Below are 25,350 nucleotides of genomic sequence, written 5' to 3'. Positions count from 1 at the left end.
AACAAAAAATATTTTTAAAATTCCGCTTGAGAAGTTTTTCAATTCAATTTTTTAAAGTGAGAAATTGATTAAATTTCAAATATCTAATTTAATATCTGACAAAATTTTAACCAAGGTTTTATGTCGAGAATTTTACATTATTTTGAAATAATAAAAAATCCGACCAATTTTTCTCCAACGGCTTCCCTATTCCATGTGGTAGCATAACCCAGCAATTAAAAACTAGTGCGTGGCATATATTGCACGCTTCTTAAATGCGCTGCATTTCACACGCATTGCTCTGCTCAGCGATTCGATTGACGAAAAAAGCGTGTTAACATTGACAGCGGCATAACAACAACACCCACTTGCACGCCATATGCGTAGTGGAGGAGGGGAGGTGGGTTCCAACATAGCAACGTTATGTGTTAACATGTTTTCACTCTATGCCTCGGAACTGAACTGAAGTCTGAAGTTTTTTTTTTCATTTTTTTTTGCGGTGAAACTTACCTTCCAGTTAGTTTTGCTGCTTGATGAGGACGAATGTTTTCCGCAAATATTACCATTAGCGGTGCTACTGTTGTTGTTATTTATGGTTTTTGGTGATTTGTCGGAACCGGAAGTTTTTCCATCACTTTGTGACTTTTTATTCTGCAACAAAAAAAGAAGTGGCATAAATAAATGAGACAATTTTTTCACGTTAATTCGATTTATTTATTAAGTTGTAAAGATATAGGAAATACAAAAAAAAAATAAATAAATAAAATAATGAGTTTCCGACAGGTAGCTAAAAGTAGGTAGATCAATATCATCACCTATAAACTTAATCTACATTTGATAGGAACAAAAATGTGTATGACTTAAACTCTGACTATAATTTGTACTATGGTAATATTGTAATAACTTTTCAGCTGTACTAGCTTCGTAAAGATCCTTAAATTTTTTGAAATTCGAGTCCAAAAAAATCCACCATGTGACCACATGTTGGATAGGTATTTTAGCTTTCAAATGATAGAAATATTGTCCATATTGGTTTGGCCCGGACTTTCAGATCGAATATCCGGGTCCGCCCCCAAAAAAAAAAATTTTCCCGAAACTAGCATACAAATACCAAACTTTCGAAAAATTTTAAAAATATTGAGAATTTTTATTAAACTAGAGTGGTTTCTCAAAATCTTTTGTTTTTAAGTTTAGCGAAGAGCATTAAGAGCATATTTAGCGAAGAGCATATTAGTTGGTCGCCAGCATAGTTAAGTCCTAGGAACCAAAAGTGACCTCAATATTAAATTTCCGGATTCAAGCAAAGGTAAATTTACAATTAAGTACTATTTAGTACTTTTCTACCAATCATGGTGCGCATTCCCAAATCCAGCGCCTTCCTATCAAATTTCAAAAATTCCGCTCAATTATATCCCAAATTTGTAACCATACGTTACATTCTGTTTACCGATACCAAATTTCAGAATTCCATCTCTATCCCAAAACACAAGGGCACATTTTGTGGCATTTTGCCCTTCATAGTGCGAATTTTCTAAACCACCTCCTTCTCTCAACTACAGATGCCAACAGTTGCATTCACATCAAATTTCAACACAGTCTCCATATCTCAACCTCAGATACCAACAGTGACCGTAATATCCAATTTCAGGATTTCAGTTCTGTAATTTCTTCCTTTACCAAATTTTGTACCATTTAGTACAATTATAGTACGCATTTCCAAAACCACCTCCATACCTGAATCCCAGTTACCAACAGAACATTAGTTCCAAATTAAGTACCACTTAGTACTTTTCGAACAATTACGGTACACATTTCCAATACCAATATCATAATCAAAGAACCTACTGTGACATCTATATCTAATGTCTGGATTTCAGCTCTATTTCTTCACCCAATACCAATTTGAGTACGTTTCGTACAAATATAGTACCCATTTGCGAAAACACCACCATATCTCAATTCCAGATACCAAAAGAGACTTCAATATCAAATTTCGGGATTCCAGCTCTATCCCTTCACCGAATACCAAATTAAGTACCATTTAGTACTTTTCGAACAATTCTGGTACAACAGTGCCATCAGTAATCAAAATATCAAATTTCAGAAGTTTTCCATAGCCCAATACCAAATTTAGTACTTTTCTTACAATTGTAGAACTCATTTCTAAAATCGCCACCGTATCTCAATTCTAGATACCAACAGAGACATCTATATCAATCTTGAGGATTCCAACCATATCCCCTCACCCAATACCAAATTTAGTGCTATTTAGTACTTTTCTTACAATTATAGTACTCAACGGAGACTTCTATATTAAATTTCAGGATTTCAGCTATAGTCCCTCACCCAACACAAAATATAGTACTATTTAGTACTTTTCTTACAATTATAGTACTCATTTCCAAAATCGCCTCCGTATCTCAATTCTAGATATCAACAGAGACATCTATATCAATCTTGAGGATTCCAACCAATTCACCTCACCTAATACCAAATTTAGTACCATTTAGTACTTTTTGTAAAATTATAGGACGCATTTCCAAACCACCGCCAGTTCTTAAATCCAGATGCCACCAGTTTCTAAATGTCAAATTTTAGAATTGTATCTCTCTCTCTCTTCGCCCAATACCAAAATTAGTACTATTTAGTACTTTTCGAACAATTATGGTACACATTTCTAAAATCACCCCCATATCTCAAGAGGACTCCAGCGCTATTCACTCAATACAAAATTTAGTACCATTTTGTACTTTTTGTACAAATATCAACCTCAGATGCCAACAGTAATCTAAATATCAAATTTCGGATTTTCAGATCTATTCCTTTGCCCAATACCAAATTTAGTACTATTTAGTACTTGTCGAACAATTATGGTACACATTTCCAAAACCACCTCCATATGTCCTGGCTATACATGAACAACGACCGTAATATCAAATTTCAGATTTCAAGCACTATCTGTTCACCCTTTACCAAATTGTACCAAGTATAGTACTATTTACTACTTTTCGTGCACTTGTAGTACACATTTCCAAAACCACCTCTTTATCACAAACCTACCTCCAACAGGAACACCAATAACAATTTTCAAAATTTCAGCTACATCCGTTTACGCTAAATTAAACTGTTCCAAATTTAGTACCATTTAGTACAGTTTGCACACTTAATACGCATTTCCAAAATCAAATCCCATATCTCAATTCAATTTGCCAATCCAGCTCCAAATATCAGCATCAGACGCCATCAGTAAAATAAATTTCGGTATTCCCTTCACCCAATTGCACTTTTCGTACAATTATGGTTCGGAAACCACCTCCATATGTCCATTCAGCACATAAACAGCGATATTACACAATTTCAGATTTGTAGCACTATCTGTTCACCCAATACCAGTACTATTTAGTTCTTTTCGCACACTCGTGGTGCACATTTCCAAAACCACCTTTTTATTATAAACCCCAATACAAAATTTAAAAATTCCAGCTTCATCCGTTTACTCCAAACCAAACTGTTCCAAATTTAGTACAGTTCATACTCATTATACACTTCCAAATCCACCTTCATATATCAAACTTCCTTTCCAACCTTGATTCTCATACCAACGATTTTAACTCTATCCGTTCACATAATACCATATGGTACTTTTTTAGAAGTTAAGTACCATTTTAGGACTTTTCGTAAGCTTAAAGTTTGAATTTGCAACAAGCCTTCGGTACATCTATCCTACACTCCGTCAGTGACTCTCATTCTAAATTTCAGAAGTGTAGCTTATTCCGTTTGTCCAATACAAAGTATTTGATGTTAAGTACATTTTAGTACTTTTCGTGCCATTTTAGTAGGAATTTCTAAAAATCCAGGCCTATCATACGTCTGCGAACCAAGACCGAACCTCATGCCTTTTCTTTTGGGCGTAGATTCTATATCAGTCATTTAGCTCCAAACCAAAATGGTTCAACATAGATCTTCGCTTTGTTATAGTACTATCTGAATATTCCTCTCTCAAAAATTTTTGTAAATCCAGTTTTCGTTATTTTCGATTTATGTAGACTTTTTTGGAATGGTCTTGCGATTGTTGAATGAGTTCTACTTATATCAGTAGGCCACTTCTCAACGGATCTTCTGTCTATACAACGATTGAGGCTCCAATTAACCAAAAAACTCTCAACTTTGTTCTTAAAACGTTATTTTATTTTTTGAAGGCCTTGAACTTTAAACTTCTCTAGGCATTTAATGTAGTAAAGGGTACATTTGACAATTCTTCGTTAAGATACCTGCGCCTCTCCCCTAAAAAATATACACTCTTAAGTAATTTTTTTTATAGAAAACTTCTTAAAATTAATAGTTCTTTGCATCTATTTTTTGAATTTATTGTATGTGACATAATTTCCTCATAACAATAAACAATTAATCTAATTTCAATCTCTACGACGACAACACAAGTTTCATTAATATTCCCCAGATGAGGCTGGTGTGAAAACTTCTTTGTCAACATAAAAAACCCTACATTATTAATTAATATTTTTTTTTTCTATTTTTTTAGTTCTGAGAATAACGGCAAAACCACAACGTCACACACACACTCACATATTTCCATCGTCTAAAACAATATGACCGACCAAAACATGACTTGTAAATTGAATTAGCAATCACACGTTAATATAATTAAAAATTCAAACAACATCAAAGCTTCTAACTAAAGACGAACAAACGCTTCGTCTCAGAAGACGACAAGAATTTCATGCCGACAACGCAAAACCAAGTCATAATCATAAATTGTGTCACATCAAATCTGGGTTAACAAAAATTTTGAATATTCTTCATGGCGAAGAACGAGATGTTTATAATTGTTATTGTTCTATTATTTTTTGTGTTTTATGGCATAGTAAGGTATTATTGTAAGGGGAGGTGCATTACATGTATGGAGCAATGAAGAGTATCTTTGGAAAACATGTATGACATACTAAGCGAACTTTCAGTACGTCTTATGTAGTATTGCTAGGATATGCCATCAGAAAATCATTCTTGAAAGATCTATGCAATTCTAAAAATATTAAGCCTTTAAAGTTATTTCTGTAAAATTTGCAAGATGAGTATCGGCGGATTATGAAAGAGGGGCTTTCGACGTTTTGAAAGTTTACATCGCAAAGTAATCTACATCGAAAAGGCAATTTCTCCCCTCTTCCACATTTTTATATTCTACGCCACATAGTGGTAAGGGTATTATGCCTTTGTGCATAATGGAGAAGGCGGCGAGATAGACCCATAGTTACTTTTGAGGATCTTCATAGAATAACTTTCTGAGTCGATTTATGCATGTCAGTCGTACGTCTGTTCATGTATTTTTATGAACAAAATGCAGGTCGCATTTATTATCCGATTGAGATGAAATTTTCCAATCAATGACGAACCGTATTGAAACTGGTGAGAATCGGTCCAAAATTTGGTATAGCTCCCATATATATTTTCAACCGATTTCGTGTTAATTATGCACCAAACGGCCAATATCAGTTCAAATGACCTGAATTTGGCACATCCGACCGAATTCAGTTTAGAAGCAAGTACATAAAATTTGGAGAAAATCGGTTCTGATATAGCTGCAGCTCTCATATATATGGTTCAACCGATTTGGGGGAGAGACAGATGGGCCTAATGAATAATATAAATATTTTATAAGGATATCTTTACTTTATAGGATTACTTTGTTCGGAATACCGTAGTATTATGTTGTTGCAAATGGCTTAATCCCATTGTTAATTTACCCTCAGGTAAACGGCTACAAAGGGTATAAATCATTTGATACAATCAAAACGTACCTCATGGAAATAACGCTTTTAGATCTTAGGTATCTTTGGACCAAATCAGATTCAGGACATTTGGAGTCGATCTAGCGATGTCCGTCCGTCCGCATGTCAGTCTGTCTGGCTGGTGCGCACAATAACTCTCGAAGGGAGTATCCGATTTGATCCAAACTTGGTACATCGTAATATTATTGTCAAACTTAGATCGAGTTCGGAGATGGAAAATATCGGTCAACTTCTTCTGGTACCTCCCCCACAAAATGTCGACATTTTCAAAGAAAATAATTTACTGTACAGAAAGAGAAAAGATAATCCAATTTTGCTCCAACTTTGCAAATCCCAATTTTTGCATCTGTGTTAGGTCAGGTGCGAAAATGGACTATGGACTATGGAATATCGGTCCAATTTATCAAGTACCTCCCTCACAACATTTTGAATGATTATAACTCTTATAAAATTTGATGTAAAAGTCTGATTATCTCCAAATTACACAGATCACAATATTTTTATTAACCGAAGGTCTGGTGTTAAGATGAAATATATCGGTCCACTCCAAGAAGTAAATCCCCCACAAAGGGTCAACATTTGAATATCCATGGAGCTCATAAAATGCGAAATTAACATTCGATTCCATTCAGACATGACACATCTCAATATTTCCATCAACACAAAATCTGTTAAAAAGATGGTAGAGATCAGAATAATGAGATTGAATAATGATGCTAAAATAATTAAAATACCGAATATTGGGAGGTGCAGTTATATGGAGGCCATATGAAGGCATGGATCTGCAAGGACAATTTTCTGTCATAGGCTGTAGTGCCCATTACGAATTTCAAATACCAAATTTGAAACATTGCCGGTGAATAATGTAGCTAAAATCAAAATACCGAATATCGGGGGTGAGGGGGGAGGGTGTACCGTTATATGGGGACTATACGTGGACCTACATGGCCCATTTTCAATACCAAAGTCCTACAGACATAATACACATTTCAGTAAATTTTTATCAACTTACTTCATTTCGTTCGGAAGCTAGAGTGATTTCCACAGACGGATAGACGGACGGACATTGCTAAATCGACATAGAATTGTATGCTGATCAAGAATATACCCTCCATACTATGGTGGAGGGTATAAAAATATTTATTGGAGCAATAGATGTAAGGGACCGAGATTCACCAAGTGGAAAAATTCGGTTGAATATGAAAAAAAATCAAACCTATTTGGGCTGAAAAAAATATGTCGTGGACAATAACCGTAAAATCGGATGAAGATGTATATCGAAGGTATATAAAAATCTAAACCGATCTCGATAAAATTTGGCAGAATTACCTGATGTCCGGTATCAAATATCATTGTTTGTGGTGTGTATATTACGTATGCGAGGGAGGCATCAAATCGGATGAAACATATATAGATGAAAGCTTTAGCTAGATCTTAACCGATTTTCAACTACTTTGAAGTATGAGCTTTTAGGCATGGATTCTGCCGTATGTGCAAAAATCTACTCCATTTGGGCTGATATTTACCATTCGGTGGACAATTAACCTCAAATCGAATATAGTTATATAAGGCTATATCCAAATCTAAACCGATTTTTGATGAAAAAAGGCAAGCGTATTTCTGAGCTCTTTCTGATATCTGGTTCGAAATATCAGTTTTGTGGAGTGCATATTACGTACCTGAGGGCCTTAAACCCCAAACATATATATGGGACCTATAACTATATCTGAACCGATTTTTACCAAATTTGAAGTACTTGCTTCAGGGCTGAATTCGGACATACGTGCCTTATTTCATTCAATTTGGGCTGATATTCGTTGAAATCTTTTTAAGATGGGAGTCATATCCCAATCTGAACCGATCTTGATAAAATTTGGCAAAAGTATTTCTGAGTTGTATTTGATATATCTTCCCGAATATCCTTGTTGTGGGGTTCATATTACGTGAGGGGAAAATAACAAATCGGATGAACAATATATATGGGAGCTATATCTGAAGCGATTTTCGCCAAATTTGATATACTGTCTCAATTTGGCCGCATGTACCAAATTCCATCCTATTGGTGCCAATATTATAAATTTGTTGCACAATAAAAGAAAGATCGGACGAAGATGTATATGACTTAATATTGAATATCTATTACCTCCAATTTCAATACGTTTCGTCCATGGGTCAAACGAATGTTTTGTGCAAAGTTTCATCTTAATGGGGCAATAAATGCGACCTAACGGACGGACGAACGGACATGCATAAATCAACTCAGAATGTGATTTTATGCAGATCATCAAAAGGAACTATGGGTCTAACCCGCTTCCTTCTTAAATTTGATGTAGGGTATAAAACAGTTGAAATAAATCGTAGAATACAAAACAAAACAGAATATCAGAGAGAGAGGGTCTCTCTGCTCTCAGAGAGAGAGAGAGGGAGAAAGGGTCTTAAAATTTCGCTGTTGCAGCTTGGAAGGAAGTGTATCGGATGTGGATCCATATTTATTTTCCCTCACACCCGTAAAATGATCTTCTCAACAACGATATTTGGTCTCAGCCATCAGATGCACATAGAAATACCTCTGATTAATTTTATAGAGATCGCCTCAGATTTGGATTCAGATTCCATATATATATTTATCCGATTTTACGTTTATTTTGCCTAAAATGTGTAATATCAGCTCAAATAAGATGGATTTCTATGAAAATTGGTTCAGTCTGTCAAATTTAGTAGGAATCTATAAAGAGGAGGATATATAAGATCCTTTCAAATATATCTGCTTTAAAGCGCATTCAAAAAACAAGATCTATTCCCCATAAAAATGTTTATTTGTTATGGGCAGCTCTACTTAATATGCAGATTAGTGTAGGGTATGATCAAGTTTGCCACATCCGACTTTGTCCTTTCTTTACTGGTTTATGCCCAATACACGTCTTCACAATCGATATGTAAATATTTGAGTTTTTGCACATCATTTTAAAATTCTAATTATTTTTGTCACTCTCGAACAAGGCGAGGCATTCATAGAATTATTTTTTGTTCTGCAAAAATTTAGCAAATGTGTTTCAGTTTGCAGCTTAAAAATCAAGCTTTGTTCAGGTTAGCGGTGTTATCTTCGTTGGTGGTGTTACAAAATTCCAAAACCAAATTCATATTCTTCTCGTCATTATGTTATGTTTTGGAGCTATGTGCGCGTGGCGTCATGAATGGCGATAATCATCAACAATGGGAAAATTAGCCGGCTTTTGGTTGCAGACTTCAGTCATTCAGCAGTCGGTGTTGTTACGTTTTCTATTTCTTTGGCACCAAAAAAAAAAAAGGTTTTTTTACCTCCAGCAGCAAAGCAAAGGTTGTTTACCAAGTGATAATATCTGATTTTCTGGTTGTTAGTGGTGTTGTTGGTTTCTTGCTCCGTTGGTTGGCTGGCGCTGTTGTTGTGTGAATTTAACCTGGCCAATGATTACTATGGTCATGGGGCGTTGAAACTTTTACTTTTCAAACCCCAATTTTTTATTTCATTTTTATCTTTTCTTCCATGAAATTCCCATGTGGAGGGCGTGAATTTCTGGTGAATGTTAAATTCCGTTGCTTCTTTTCCATTTCTAAATTAAAAAGGGCAATAAAGAGATAATCAACGTTGGCACAAAAGGAACTGTAGCAGCAAAGGCGTTTTTATTTTGTTTATTAACCGTTTACATTTACGTTTGTCTGCCGGTCGGTCGGTTGGTAACGTCAATTTGTTTATTATTATTTCATGCAATTAAAAGTGTTTTTTTTATTGTGACGTCAAATTGTGTTGTACAAATTGTAAGTAACTCGCGTCAATGAAATTATTTCAAAACGTTTTTGTTTTATTTTTATTGTTTTTGTTGGAAGTGTTGAAAAAAAACACAGTTTGCACGAATTTTTGTTCCAAGCCAAGTTCAACAATTTTTGCCATAGTCTGTAGGTTATGGTAATCTAATCCATGAAATTGCCAAGATGTCTCAAGTGCATGCATGCCTGCTGGCTGGTGGGCTGGCTGCACTGTGGCCAGCTAATGTTTGAATGTGAGCCGGTAGCTTTATTGAGGGCTTTTGTTTATAATTACAAATTTTAATTACTGTCTTAAATGTAGTTAAGTTTTGTGGAGATTTTTGTATTTAAACCGTGAGAATAATTGAATCTTTTTATGCCCTCCATCATAACATGGAGGGTGAGATACAAGTAATAATTTTTAATTTTAATTAAAGTATAAAATTCTAATCCGATTTAGCCTTGTTCGTCCGTCTGGCTATTTTCCGAAGGAATTGAGATAGAGTATTGAAATTTTCTAGACTTCTGTTTTGAGTTTGAACTTAGATCAAGTTCGAAGATGGGCTATATCCGCCCACTGTTTCATATAGCCCAATGTAACGATACCTCCTTATTTTAAGCAATTTGACTATTTTCTGCACATTTTTTCAACTGAACTGTCCGGAACAATTAATATAGGTCCACATTGCGGTATAACCTTCTATATAGAAGTGTCCACTCATTTTAGGTCTTCCGACTATTTTCTGCACATTTTTTTATGTGGAATTTGGTATTTAGAATTATGTGGTATTTGAAAGTTAGTACAAGTTCTTTACCTCCTTGCCAAAAACAAAACCAGTAAAGAAAGACTTAAAGTCGGGCGGGACCGACTTTATGATACCCTACACCACTTTGCTAATTCAGTAGAGCTCCGCATAACAATTAAATTTTTTTATGGGAGAATTCAATCATACACGCTATGATTATAATTTAAAGTTCGAAGCACTAAATATCCCGAAGCATTTGTATCTTTTAAATTCGGACTTGTATTGCCCATTTGGTGCACAATTAATTTGAAATCGGATAAAAATATATATATGAGAGTTATATCCAAATCTGAACCGATCTCGATAAAATTTGGCAAAGATATTTCTGAGCTGTATTTGATATATTTCCCTGAAAATCGTTGTTACGGAGTGCATATTACGGCTTTGGGTAACAAATATAACAAATCGGATGAACAGTATATATGGGAGCTATAGCTATATCTGAACCGATCTTCACTGAATTTAACATACTAGCTTCTAGACTCAATTCGGTCGTTAGTGCCAAATTCCATTTCATTTGGACAAATATTATACGTTTGGTGCACAATAAAAGTAAATCGGACGAAGTTATATATGGGAGATATATCCAAATCTGAACCGATCTCGACAAAATTTGGCAAAAGTCTTTCTGAGCTGTATTTGATATATTTCCCCAAATATTGTTGTTACAGAGTGCATATTACGGCTTCGGAGGACAAAAATAACAAATCGGATGAACAATATATATGGGAGCTATAGGTATATCTGAACCGATTTCGATCAAATTTGACATACTTATTTTCAGGTCTAATCTGATCGTACGTGCAAAATTCCATACTATTCGGACTGATATTACACGTTTGGTGCACAATAAAAGGCAAATCGGACGAAGATATATATGGGAGCTATATCTAAATTTTTACCGATTATCTCCAATTTCAATAGGGTTCGTCCTTGGGCCAAACAAAAGATCTTTGCAAAATTTCATCTAGATCGGGCAATAAATGCGACCTGTACTTTGTTTACAAAAATACATAGACAGACGGACGTACGGACGGACATGCATAAATCGACTCTGAATGTGATTCTATGTAGATCATTAAAAGGAACTATGGGTATATCTCGTTTCCTTTTGCCTGTTATAAACAAATGCACAAAGACATAATACCCTGACCACCTTGTGGTGCAAGTATAAAAACAGTAAATATCGGTCCCAACTGTCTATGTCTGGCATGTGGTATGTCTCCCATATAACAGTACCCCCTAATAGTAGGCATTTCGACGACTTTCAGCACATTTTTTAACAGAATTGTCTGAAATTGTCTGGAATAGTTAATATAGGTCCACATGGTGGTATAGCCTCTATATAACGCGGCAAACCCTCATTTTAGGCATTCCGATGATTTTTGGATAATTTTCTAAGGAATTGTCTGAAATTTGGTATTTAAAGGTTGTTACGAGTTCCTAGCCCCCTTGCCAAAAAACAGTAAATATAAGACCAAATTGTGGTATAGCCCAAATATATCGTTACCCCTTCATTTTCAACATTTCGACGATTTTCGGCACATTTTTCAATGGAATTTGGAATTTAAAGGTTGTTACGGGTTCTTAGCCACCTTGAAAAAAAGTTAATGTAGGTCTACATTATGGTATATCTCCATGCCATACATTCGGTATTATGAAGGCTTCACCATTTATTTATTTTTTTTGCAGAATTGTCTGAAAGTTCGTATTTGAAGCCTCTAAAGTAGTTAAGTAGACACATGGATAACTTCTTCCCATTAAAAACTCTCATTATCAAGTAGGGGGTTTCTAACCAACCTTTCGCCAGTCGTAAGGTACGAACAGCGTACAAACCCATTATTTTTGAAGAGATGTCACAAAATGCCTTCTTTATGTCCGATCCAAAAGCTGGTATCCTGCCGGAGTGTAGAATTGAGATATGAATATAGGGTGAGATGAAAAAACTGCAACCAACTTCAGACTGCTGTGATTTCTAAGCCTCTCGTGCGACAGCTGTTAAAATTATTCCAGTGACAGCTCATTATATTGTTTACAAGCGTACAAAAACATTTTGGTGAGAGTTTCCCGGGAAAAAAGTTATTCGCGATGGAATTCAAGCGTGATAGTGTGATTTCTTTATATTTGGCTGGAAAATCACAAATGGCTATCGTTAGAGCACTCCAGCATTTAAATGTGAATAGATCTTTTCTGTCTCGTACCATCGCTCGTTACCGTGATAGCCCTACGTCAAGAGAGTGGACGGAAGAAAACAGCAACCTCAGCAGTAAAGGTTCGAAACGTAAAGAAGCGACTTTATCGAAACCCGCGTCGCAGTGACCGAAAAATGGCTCGTGAGCTGAACATATCGCAATATTCCATTCGGCAAATATCGAAAAATGAGCTCGGGGTTAAACCATTGAAATTCGAAAATGTGCAAAAACTTACAACGCAACGGAAAGGAAATAGACTCAAAAGAGAAAGTGGTGAACTGCCGAATTTGGTTTTCTCCGATGAGAAAACATTCGTTGTCCAGCAGTTTGTAAACAAAATGATGGTGGTTACTTGCCAAAGAGGTCAGCTGAAAATGTTCACCTTCGTTTGGCCACCAGAGCTCAAGCGCCGGCCATTGTGATGGTGTGGGCCGCCATAACAGCCGATGGTCGCTCTCCGCTCGTATTTATCGACCGTGGCATCAGAATAAATGCCGAATATTATCGCGAAAATAATCTGGAGGGTGTATTAAAGCCTTGGGCACGCTATCATTTTTGCCACAGACCTTGGACATCACAACAGGACTCAGCACCATCGTACTCAGCACGCGCCACCCACCATAATCTCCGGATACCAATCCGCTGGACTAATGGGTCTGGAGTATTTTAGAAAACAAGGTTGGCACTAAAAAATACCAAAGAGTCGATCACCTTAAGCAAGCGCTTCGCCGGGAATGGGGCAAAATATCACAGAGCCACATTCGGGCAGCGTGTGACGGTTTCATTGGCCGTTTGAAGGCCACAATTCGTGCCAAAGGTGACCAATTCGAACAAATTCGAACTTATTCTAAAATTTGATGCTATTTCCGACATTTTTTGCTTTCATTCAATAAAATTTAAAAAAAAATGTAAAAATTATGGCGTTAAACTTTGTTGCCGTTTTTTTATCTCACCCTGTGAGTATGTTTCAGTAGAGCAACTCATTTCCTCCCACAGCAAAACTGTTTGATACCAATTTCACAATTTCCATTTTTTGGTAAATGATTCTCGTTTAGTTACATCGAATACACGAAACTAATAAATCTCAGTTTATTACCCAATAAAGAGGAACAATAAAACCGAATTTGTTTGTTTGCAAGAGGTTGCCATCAAGTTGAAAGACCTTCCCAGCCATTAAAAGGCCATATCCAACCACTCAGCATTGCCATTAAATCTCAGATGCATTATTTTTCACTAATGAGTTAATGCTGAAGCGGGTAATCCGGTAGCCATGGTAACCTGTCGAATTTCCCTTTCAATCTGTGGAAAAAAAATTTGTAATTTATTCTGCACTTGGTCTTTGAGTGGCGTCCATTAACCTCCAAATGATCGGAGTGCAAGAAAAAATAAGCTAACCAAAAAAGATCTTCTCAGGAAATTTTCGGTGCAAATAAAAAACTTGAACAGTGAAAGCAATGAATATTTCATGAAAATCAAATATCATCTGCTACGGTGTCGTCTTCTTCTGCTTCAACTCCTCTTCCTCCTCCTAAATATGCATGTAGATACATACACACATACATACGTCATTATCGGCCACATGATCAGCATGCAGCAAACAAAAAATCGTCGTTGCCTTAATAGAGAGTCGTATCGCAGTAGGCAATAACAACAAGTCCAAAAAAAATACAGGCACAACGCTCATCATCATCGGGGCTGGAGGCCTGGGATGAGTGCTGGGTGCTGGCGGTTTCGGCTTAATTGAAATTTGAATCTATAAACCAAAAACAAAAACGTAAACAACAACAAAACCAAAAGATCGTCATTCACTTTCTTTTTCATTGACGTTGGTGGTGTTGTTGTTGTTATTGTTGCAGTGGATGGCGCATTGGCTCCCCGATTGCAGCATCTGGTGACCAGCAAATGCATGAATGAATACCAGTGTATAACGATATTGTTATTGTTGTTATTTTTTTATTTTATTTTTTTTTTCTTGGCGGGGCTAACCTGCCTCCAATGACATCCCGAGCACACACAAAGCAAACAACAAACAAGTTTGACTTTGAAGAAAAATCTACAGAAACAACAATAACCTATGGCAAAGATATAGAAAATGAAATTTATTTTATTGACGTTGGCCGTCCGACTGACAGCAACAAAATGTTGCAAATGTCAAGGTCCCACAGAAACACACAACAGCAACAACAACACTAACGCTATTGGTCATGACAAGAAAAACCTGAGAGTTGAGTTTTCAGTTCATTGCTTTTTTGGCGCATGAAAATTTGAATGTTTTTCAATTTTTTTTTTTTTTTGGCCAAACTAACGGAACCAAGCTTGCATGAAATTTCGAAAATGCCAATGATCGTAGGGGATCGGCCCACACAATGCCATGTGTGCAGATGTTTTGTTAGACATTGTTATACCCTCCACCATACTATGGAGGGTATATAAATTTTGTCATTCCGTTTGTAACTCCTCGAAATACTCATGTCAGACCCAACAAAGTATATATATTCTTGATCAGCGTAAAATTCTAAGGCGATTTAGCCATGTCCGTCTGTCTGTGTGTCTGTCTGTCTGTGTGTCTGTCCGTCTGTCTGTTGTAATCAATAATCTTTCGAACAAATTGAGATAGAAGGCTGCAATTTTGCACACATGTATATTTTGCCAGTAGGCAGGTTAAGTTCGTAAATGGGCCATATAGGTCCAAGTTATCATATAGCCCCCATATAACGGTACCTCCCGATATTCGGTATTTTGATGATTTTAGCGACATTATTCACCGGAATTGTTTCAAATTTGGCATTTGAAGTTCGTAATAGATACTACAGCGTAAGACAGAAAATAATCTGTGTAGGTCTACGTCTTCGTATAGCCCCTATATAACGGTACCCCCCGATATTCGGTATTTTTGATGATTTTAGCGACATTATTTAACGGAATCGTTCCAAATTTGGTATTTGAAGTTCGTAATAGATACTGCAGCATAAAACGGAAAATGGGCCATGTAGGTCCACGTCTTCGTATAGCCCCCATATACCATACCCCCCGATATTCGGTATTTTGATGATTTTAGCGACATTTTTTTCCGGAATCGTTTCAAAGTTGGCATTTGGAGTTCCTAAAAGATGCTGCAGCATAAAACAGAAAAAGGGTCATGTAGGTCCACGTCTTCGTATAGCCCCCATATACCGTACCCCCCGATATTCGGTATTTTGATGATTTTAGCGACATTATTTACCGGGATTGTTTCAAATTTCGCATGTGAAGTTCGTAATGGATACTTCAGCCCATGCCAGAAAATTGTTTGTGCAGGTCCACGTCTTCGTATAGCCCCCATATAACGGTACCCCCTATATTCGATGTTTTGGTGATTTTAGCTACATTATAAACAGATTTTTCTTCAAGTTTCGCATTTAAATATTGTAATAACTTATGACAAAAGTTGCCTATGCAGGTCCACGTCGTCGTATAGGCATTCGGTATTTTTAAGATTTTAACAGAATTTTTAACGGATTTTATTTTTTTTTTTTTGTGGAAATTGTCAAATTTTTACCAAATGGTGGAGGGTATTAAAAGTTCGGCCCGGCCGAACTTACAGCTTTTTTACTTGTTTTTGTGTTAAATCTGTGTGTTTTGTGAAGAGGAAATTTTAAATATTCATATCCCATGAAAATTTATGGAAAATGAGAGCTGTTGAACGGATGTTAAGAAAATGTTTTCAAAATTGCCAAAACTGACAAGGAAAATCTTCAAATTAATTTCGTATTTTTCAGAAACTCTTTTATTATATTTAAAGTATTTTATGTTTCGAAGACTTATTCTGTGTAAAGGTAACCAAGGGGATCACCAGAACGAAAATCTATGTGAGGTATTTTCTACGAAGAAACAAGGCGTTTTGCCATAAGATTTAGAGAGCCGTCTATATCAAAGCGAAAATTTAATATACAGACCTTATACAACTCAACCTTGGAGCACATACACACTTTAAGAGCTAGAATATTTATGTGGGTCATCATTTGTGCGAGACGTCAGAGAAGGTGTTGCTCTTACTATAAAATATAGTACTATGAATGAAGAAGACCCACAAAATTAAATGAATGCCTGTGGAGGATTTTTATTTTTATAGAAGGCTGTGAAAGCTCATATATCGTAAGAGACCACTGTCCTTTTTAAACACAAATGTAACTGTGGATATCTATTCTCCACAGAAGACCTGTGGATGGCCTTTTACCCACAGAAGACCTGTGATAGACCATCCATCAACAAAATCCAAATGAAAAGTCTACTGACCACAAGAAGTCCTTTAAGGTGTCTTCTATTTAGAAAAGACATACATAAATCCGTAGCAAGGAATTTAGAATTTAAAAGAGGTATTGCATATTCGCCAAAAGTCTAAAATAATACAAAGAACTGAAGGATAATTCATCTTTGAAGATATTTTCTCGTTCATAATTAGGGATGAAAAAAGTAGACAGAGAGGGAGAGAATACCGTTAACGAAAATTTGTAAAAGGTGCAATCTCCTGCGAAATTATATTAAAACAAGTAAAAAAGCAGATAGGTTCGGCCGGGCCATTTCGAAGGAACTTGGAAAATTTCAAACAAAAAAAAAAAAATAAATAAAAAACTACCACCTAAATGAAAACCGGGGCTATACAAAGACGTGGACCTGCATACAAAAATTTTTGTCATAGGTTGTAGTACCCATTAGGATCTTCCAGTACGAAATTTAAAACGATTCCGGTGAATAATGTTGCTGAAATTATGAAAATACCGAATATCTGGAGGTACCGTTATATGGGGGCTATACGAAGACGTGAAGCTGCACAGACAATTTTCTGTCTTAGGCTGTAGTATCCATTTCGAACTTCAAATACCAAATTTGAAACAATTCCGGTGAATAATGTCGCTAAAATCATCAAAATACCGAATATCTGGAGTTACCGTTATATGGGGGCTATACGAAGATCTGGACCTGCATACAAAATTTTTTGTCATAGGCTGTAGTACCCATTACGAACTTCAAATACAATTTCTGTGAATAATGTCGCTAAAATCAAGAAAGTACCGAATATCGGGATGTACCGTTATATGAGGGCTATACGAAAACGTGGAACGATTTGGCCCATTTACGAACTTAACCTGCCTACTGGTAAACTATGCATCATAGAATCACATGCTGAGTCGATTTATGCATGTCCGTCCGTTCGTCCGTCTGTCCATGTATTTTTGTAAACAAAGTAAAGTTCGCATTTATTGCCCGATCCAGATGAAATTTTGCACAAATCATTTGTTTGGCCCAAGGACGAACCCTATTGAAATTGGAGATAATCGGTCAAAATTTGGATATAGCTCCCATATATATCTTCGTCCGATTTGGCTTTTATTGTGCACCAAACGTGTGAAATCAGTCTGAATATTATGGAATTTTGCACATACAACCAAATTAGGGCTGAAAATAAGTATGCCAAATTTAATCGAAATCGGTTCAGATATAGCTATAGCTTCCATATATATTGTTCATCCGATTTGTTATTTTAGTCCTCCGAAGCCGTAATGTGCACTCTGTAACAATAATATTTGGGGAAATATATCAAATACAGCTTAGAAATACATTTGCTAAATTTTATCGAGATCGGTTCAGATTTGGATATAGCTCCCATATATAACTTCGTCCGATTTGCCTTATATTGTGCACCAAACGTCTAATATTTGCCCAAATGGGATGGAATTTGGCACTTATGACCGAATTGAGTCTAGAAGCTAGTATGTCAAATTTGGTGAAGATCGTTTCAGATATAGCTATAGCTCTCATATATATTGTTCATCCGATTTGTTACCCACAGCCGTAATATACACTCCGTAACAACGATATTCAGGGAAATATATCAAATACAGCTCAGAAATATCTTTGCCAAATTTTATCGAGATCGGTTCAAATTTGGATATAGCTCCCATATATATCCTTATCAGATTTTAAATTAATTTTACAGCAAATGGGCAATACAAGTCCGAATTTAAAAAATACAAATGCTTTGGCATATTTAGTCCTTTTAACTTTAAATTATAAATATAATCATAACGTGTATGATTGAATTCTCCCATAAAAACTTTTAATTGTTATGCGGAGCTCTACTAAATTAGCAAAGTGGTGTAGGGTATCATAAGGTCGGCCCCGCCCGACTTTAAGACTTTCTTTACTGGTTAAAATGTTAAAAATAAAAGATTATTGCAGGTTCTGGAACAAAGCCGTATGGTGAAAAAATTCCTAATACAGTTTTCCTATTTTTTTAATTTTTAAAAAAGAATTTCTTTTCACTTTCGTTCGTTTTTTATTCACTTTATAATAATAATTAACTCATCAGAAAGTTATTTTAAAAATATTTTATACAAAATACCTCAACAAAAATACCAAGAGAACCATTTATTTAAAAATAAAAACCGTGCCAAAAAAAATCGATTATTATTTAAAACGCGAAAAAAATTCAAACTGATATAAATCAAAAATTAACCGTTTATTGCTATTTTCACCTTCTATTGTGCATTTTCGAAGCGGAAATGATGAAATTGCCAATTTTGCTAAATATTCAAAATCAATTCTTTTTTTGCTTAAATTTCCATATTTAATGGGTATTTTTTTTATTTCCAAAGATAATATGCAGATGCGATTAATTTGGCAAACGTTTAGAATACACACACACGCTAAGACGCACACATCAATAGCTACAACCATTTGTGTGCATTCAAATTTCCAAAAAAAAGCAAAAGTTATTAGCAAATCGTCAGATAATCGATGATGGAGAGGAGAGAATATTTTATCATTAAAAAATAAAAAACAAGTTTGTGTCTTAAATCTTTTGTTTTGATTTTATTTTCATTTCTCTTTGGTTCTCTTGGCCACTAATCACAGCGTTTACATAATTCCAATAGCCAAACAGCAAAAATAAATCAACTTTTCCTACAAAATTTCTTTGGGGCTATTTTTAAAGAAATCGTATTATCTATTGTGGTCTTATGTTTTGGTTGTTCTTCGTCTTCTTTCAAATGTATTCTTCTTCTTCGGCCATGATTCACAGCTTACAATAAGCCATTGTTACGGCTCAAATGAATGTGGTATGGTATGGTCTGTCCGTCAGCAAATAAAACTAAATCAACAACAACAACATCAGCAACCACAATAAACTTCCAGTTAATAGAAGAAAGTGGGCCAATTATGAATAAGCCACACATCAAACCCCCGGCTCTAGTATTGTAAATTCTTCTCGTTGTTGTTGCTGCCATTGCCAAGAGAAGCAAAGAGAGAAGAAGCAACCCAGCAACGTCGCCGCAACCAAAACAATGAATAAAAGCAGTCCGGTATTGAGTGTGTACTGAATACGTTAAATGTTTCATCAAGCCAAGACATGTCTATTATGAATTCTGAATTCTTCATCATCTTCTTCTTCTTCAGTTGCCATATTCGGTATCGGAGAGTAGCAACTAATAATGACACCAAATCAATGTGGGTTTTCTAGTTGAGTTGTTTTTGTTGGCATGCATTGTTGTTGGTTTTTTTTATTGTGAGCTTTTATATATATTCAATCATGACCAATAACACCAAGCAACAGAAGATTTCCAAAGATATAACTTTATGATGTGACATCTCATCATTGATTTTTTGGCGATTTTCACATTCTTGTACGAAGAGTACTAAAATGTACTAACAATTAAGTACCTTGTATTGGACAATAGGAATGAACTAGATTTCTGAAATTGTAAGTGAGAGTCACTGATGAAGTGCAGGATAGATGTACCGAAGGGTTTTTAGAAATGCGGTCTTTAAGGTTACAATAAGTTCCAAAATGGTACAAAACTTCTAAAATTGTACCATTTGGTATTGTGTGAACGGATAGAGATAAAAACATGAAATTTGGTATAAGAATCAAGGTTGGAAAGCAAGTTTGATAAATGGAGGTGGTTTTAGAAATGTGTACTAAATGTGCGAACTGTACTAAATTGTAATAAATTTGGAACAGTTTGGTTTAGGGTGAATGTATGAAGCTGGAATTTCGAAATGTTGTATTGGGGTCGCTTTTGGTGGTAAGTTTGTAAGAAAGAGGTGATTTGGGAATGGGTACTACAAGTGGCCGAAGTGTATTAAATAGTACTATATTTGGTACACTTTTGTGTTGGGTGAACATATAGTGCTAGAAATCTGAAATTTGGTATTAGGGTCTTTGTTCATGTGTAGCCAGGACATATAAGGATGTTTCAAAAATGTGCATTATAATTGTACGAAGAGTGCCGAATGGTATTATATTTGGTATTGGGTAAAGGGATAGAGACAAAACTCTGAAATTTGACATTAAGATTACTGGGGCATCCTATATTTGTATGAAAAGTATTAAATTTGAAACAATCTGGTTAAGGAAGGATGAGGCTGAAAATTAGAAATTTATATTGGAGTCCCTGTTTGTGGTTGGTTTGTGATAGTTTTGGAAACATGAACTACAGGTGCATGAAAAGTACTAAATAGTACTATATTTGGTACAATTTGGTGCTGTCCGAACAATTTGTGCTTGAAATCTAAAATTTGGTATTTTGGACGCTTTTCATATGTAGCCTGGACATATGGAGCAGGTTTCGGAAATGTGTACCATAATTGTTGGTATTGGGTTAAGAGATAAAGGAGATAAAATTCTCAAAATTTGATATTAAGATTACTGATCGTGTCTGTATTTGAGATTTGGTGGTGGTTCGGAAAGGCATCCTATATTTGTATGAAAAGTACTAAATGGTACAAAATTTGAAACATTCTGGTTAAGAAAGATAAACGAATGAATTAGAAAGAGGTGTTTTTGGAAACGTGTACTACAAGTGCATGAAAAGTACTAAATAGTACTATATTTGGTACAATTTGGTATTGTCTGAACAGCCAGAATATTGAAGGTGGTTAGGGTAACATGCAATATAATTGTACGAAAATTCCTGAATTGTGCTATATTTGGCATTGGGTAAGGGATATAGATAATATTCTGAAAGTTAATATTTAGATTACTGATGGTATCTGTGATTAAGGTTTGGCGGAAATATGGAAATGCGACGTATGTTTGTACGAAAAGTTCTAAATGGCACTAAATTTGCAACAGTCTAGTTAAGGAAGGATGATCGGAAGAAGCTGAAAATTAGAAATATATATATTGGGGTCCCAGTTGGTGGTTGGTTTGTGATAAAGAGACGTATTTGGAAAGGTGTACTACAAGTGCATGAAAAGTACTAAATAGTACCATGTTTAGTACTATTTTTGGTATTGGTTGAAGGGATAGAGATACAATTCTATAATTTGATATTTAGACTACTGTTGGTATCAGTGTCCGATGTTTGGCGTTGGTATGAGAATGTGCCCTAAATTTGTACGAAAAGTACAAAATCGTACTACACTTGGTACTAGGTGAAGGTGTAGGGCTGGAATCCTCAAATTTGACATTGAGGTCTATACTGGTATCTGGAATTGAGATATGGACGTGATTTTGGAAATGTGTACTATAATTACACGAAAAGTACTAAGTAGTACTATATTTGGTATTGGGTTAAGGAATGGAAATGAAATCCTGAAAATTTGTTTTTAGACTATTGATGGTATATGTGTTTGAGATTTGACCGAAGTTTGGAAATGCGTAATATATTTGTACGAAAAGTACTAAGTGGTACTAAATTTTATATTGGGTGAAAGGGTTAAATGCCTGAATTTTTAATAAAAATGTCACTGTTGGTATCTGTAATTGAAGTATGGCGCTGGTTTCGTACTATAATTTTACAAATAGTACTGAATGGTACTAAATTTGGTATTGGGATAAGAGATATGGCTGGAATCCTCAAATTTGATATTGAAGTATCTGTTGGTATCTGGAGGTGATTTTGGGAATGTGTACTATAATTGTACGAAAAGTACTAAGTGGTTCTAAATTTGGTAATGGGTGAGGGTATATATATAAAATTATGAAAAATTTGATATTTACATTATTAATGATATCAGTGTTTGAGATTTGGCGGAGTTTTGGAAATGTGTCCTACATTTGTACGAAAAGTACTAAATGGTACTAAATTTTGTATTGGATGAAGGATATAGCTTGAATTCTGAAATTCGAAATTGATGTCTTGGAATTAAAATAGGGAGGCGCTTTTGGAAATGTTTACTATAATTGTACGAAAAGTACTAAGTGGTACTAATTTGGATACTGTAAATAGAGAACTACATGGAACTAGATTTTGCATTGGGTGAGGAAATATAATTTGAATTCTAAAATTTGATATTGAGATCACTGTTGATTTCTATTATTGAGATATGAAATTGTGGTTTTGGAAATGTTTACTTTAATTGTACGAAAAGTACTAAGTGGTACTAAATTGGATATAGGGCGAAGAAATGAAGCTGAAATCCCAAAAATTGATATTGATGGCTCTATTGAATCTGGAGTTGAGATAGGGAGCTGGTCTGGGTATTATGTCTTTGCATTTGTTGTAACATAGAGGGGAAGGAATTTGTAGTTGTTTGTAACATAGAGGGGAAGGAAGAGAGATAGCTGATCGGCATAGAATCACATTTTGAGTCGATTTATGCATGTCCGTCTCTTCGTCAGTTCATATTTATTGACTGATAGAAATGCTATTTTGCACAAATAATTTGTTTGGCCCAAGAACGAACCCTATTGAAATTGAAGATAATCGGTCAAAATACTTACTCGGAAATACTTATGCCAGACCCTACAACCCAGTATATAAATTCTTGATTAGCGTAAAATTGTAAGTAGATTTAGTGACGTTCCTAAATGGATTATGTGGGTCCATGTTTTCGTATATCGCCCATATAACGGTACCTCCCAATACTTAATATTTTTTTGATTTTATCGACATTATTTGCCGGAATTATTTCCAACTTCGAATTTGATCATCTTAATGGATACTTCAGACTATGACAAAAAAATAACAAATGCAGGCCACGTCATCGTATAGCCCCCATATAACGGTACTTCCCAATATCGGGTACTTTTATGATTTTAGCGTCCTTATTTACCGGAATTGTATCAAATTTCGCATGTGAAGATCTTAATGCGTACTTCAGCCTACGACAAAAAATTACATATTCAGGCCAACGTCTTCGTATAGCCCCCATATAACAGCACCTCCCGATATTCGCCATGTCGATGATTTTAACGTCATTATTTAATGGAATTGTTTCAAATTTCGTATTTGAATATTTTAATGTGTACTACAGTCTATGACAAAAAATTACATATGCAGACCCTCGTCTTCGTACAGCCCCCATATAACAGTACCACCAAATATTCGGTCTTTTGATGATTTTAGCATATTTATTTAACAGAATTATTTTAAATTTTGTATTTGAAGTTCGTAATGACAACTACAGGCCATGACAAAAAATTACACACGCAGGCCCATGCCTTCCTATAGCCCCCCTATAACGGTACCTTCCCTATTTTCGGTATTTTGATAATTTTAGAGACTTTATTTATCGGAATTGTTTCAAATTTTGTACTTGAAGTTCGTAATGACAACTACAGGCCATGACAAAAAATTACACACGCAGGCCCATGCCTTCCTATAGCCCCCATATAACGGTACCCTCCGTATTTTCGGTATTTTAATAATTTTAGAGACTTTATTTATCGTAATTGTTTTAAATTTCGTATTTGCAGGTGCTAATGGGTACAACAACCTATGACGGATATTTGTCTATGTAGGTCCACGTTTTCCTATAGCCGCCATATAACGGGACCTCCCAATATTCGGTATTTTGATCATTTTAGAGACATTATTTACCGGAATTGTTTCGAATTTCGCATTTGAAGTTCGGAATCGATACTACAGCCCATGACAAAAAGCCAAAGCCCCCATACAACGGTTTTCATTTAAGCGGTATTATTCGCGGGTTTTTTTAATATTCAAGCTTCTCCCAAATGGTAGATGATATTAAAAATTTCGGCCCTGCTGAACTTACATATGTGTTTTTAGTGTCTATCACTTTTCTTCCCCGACACAGTCGAAGCTCATAATCAATCCATACGCACCATATTCAATAATGCGTAAACTATGTCTAAAATATGACCTCACGTTAACACTGACATACTTACATATACATTCAGACACATTCAAAACTACATGGATTTCATTTACATTTGAAAAACAAAGAAATCAGCCAAGTCATGTGTTACAATGTTCTCAAAATTTCTATTTTTCTAGCAATTGCAATGAATATTGATTAGCGCAAGAAATGGAAATTAAAAAATCATTGCGGCGAAGTAATATGTGTGAATTCTCATCGATATCAAAAAAATTCATTTAATTTTTAAATTAACATTTGTTATTATTGTCTGTATGTGTATGTGTGTGTGTTTTGGCGAGTACTTTCTCTTTTCTTGTGAATCAATCCATTGGGTGGGTAAATAGAAATACAAACTAAGGTGGTGCTGTTTTACATTTCCTTTCATTCTTTTCGTTTTACGTCTCTCCGAAAGCCGAGATCGAAAGAAAACTACATGTTTTACATTTTTAATTTTTTAGATTGTTACTAATTTTCAGATACCCTACCCCTTTTTTTTACACAAGACACAAGTTTACGAACACACAAAAATACATATTTACATAAATGCAAATTGAGGTGGCCGGGCGGGTACCTGTTCCACGGACTCAATGGCTGGCTACCACTGACTGCATTACCCACAAACCCAAAAATTTGAAAACAAACAAAATTGCTTTTTGAATGCCATGACAATTATTATTGTGGAGTAGTCGTGAGAGAACA

The 25,350-nt window shown here is 35.3% G+C and overlaps 1 protein-coding gene across 7 annotated transcripts in view; it reads right to left on the bottom strand.

Moving 5' to 3' along the window:
- LOC131802178 (uncharacterized) overlaps positions 1-25,350 on the bottom strand; it is a 131,822-nt gene that overhangs the window by 43,374 nt on the left and 63,098 nt on the right. For all 7 annotated transcript variants that reach the window (XM_059121778.1, XM_059121779.1, XM_059121777.1 and 4 more), the window contains one exon: positions 490-630. In XM_059121778.1, coding sequence (XP_058977761.1) covers positions 490-630 — 141 coding nt within the window. The remainder of the gene's footprint in view (positions 1-489; positions 631-25,350) is intronic.

Source organism: Musca domestica, unplaced genomic scaffold, assembly GCF_030504385.1.
Source record: "Musca domestica strain aabys unplaced genomic scaffold, Musca_domestica.polishedcontigs.V.1.1 2, whole genome shotgun sequence".
Classification (NCBI taxonomy): Eukaryota; Metazoa; Arthropoda; class Insecta; order Diptera; family Muscidae; genus Musca; species Musca domestica.
This window is presented reverse-complemented; position numbering and strand designations above follow the sequence as displayed.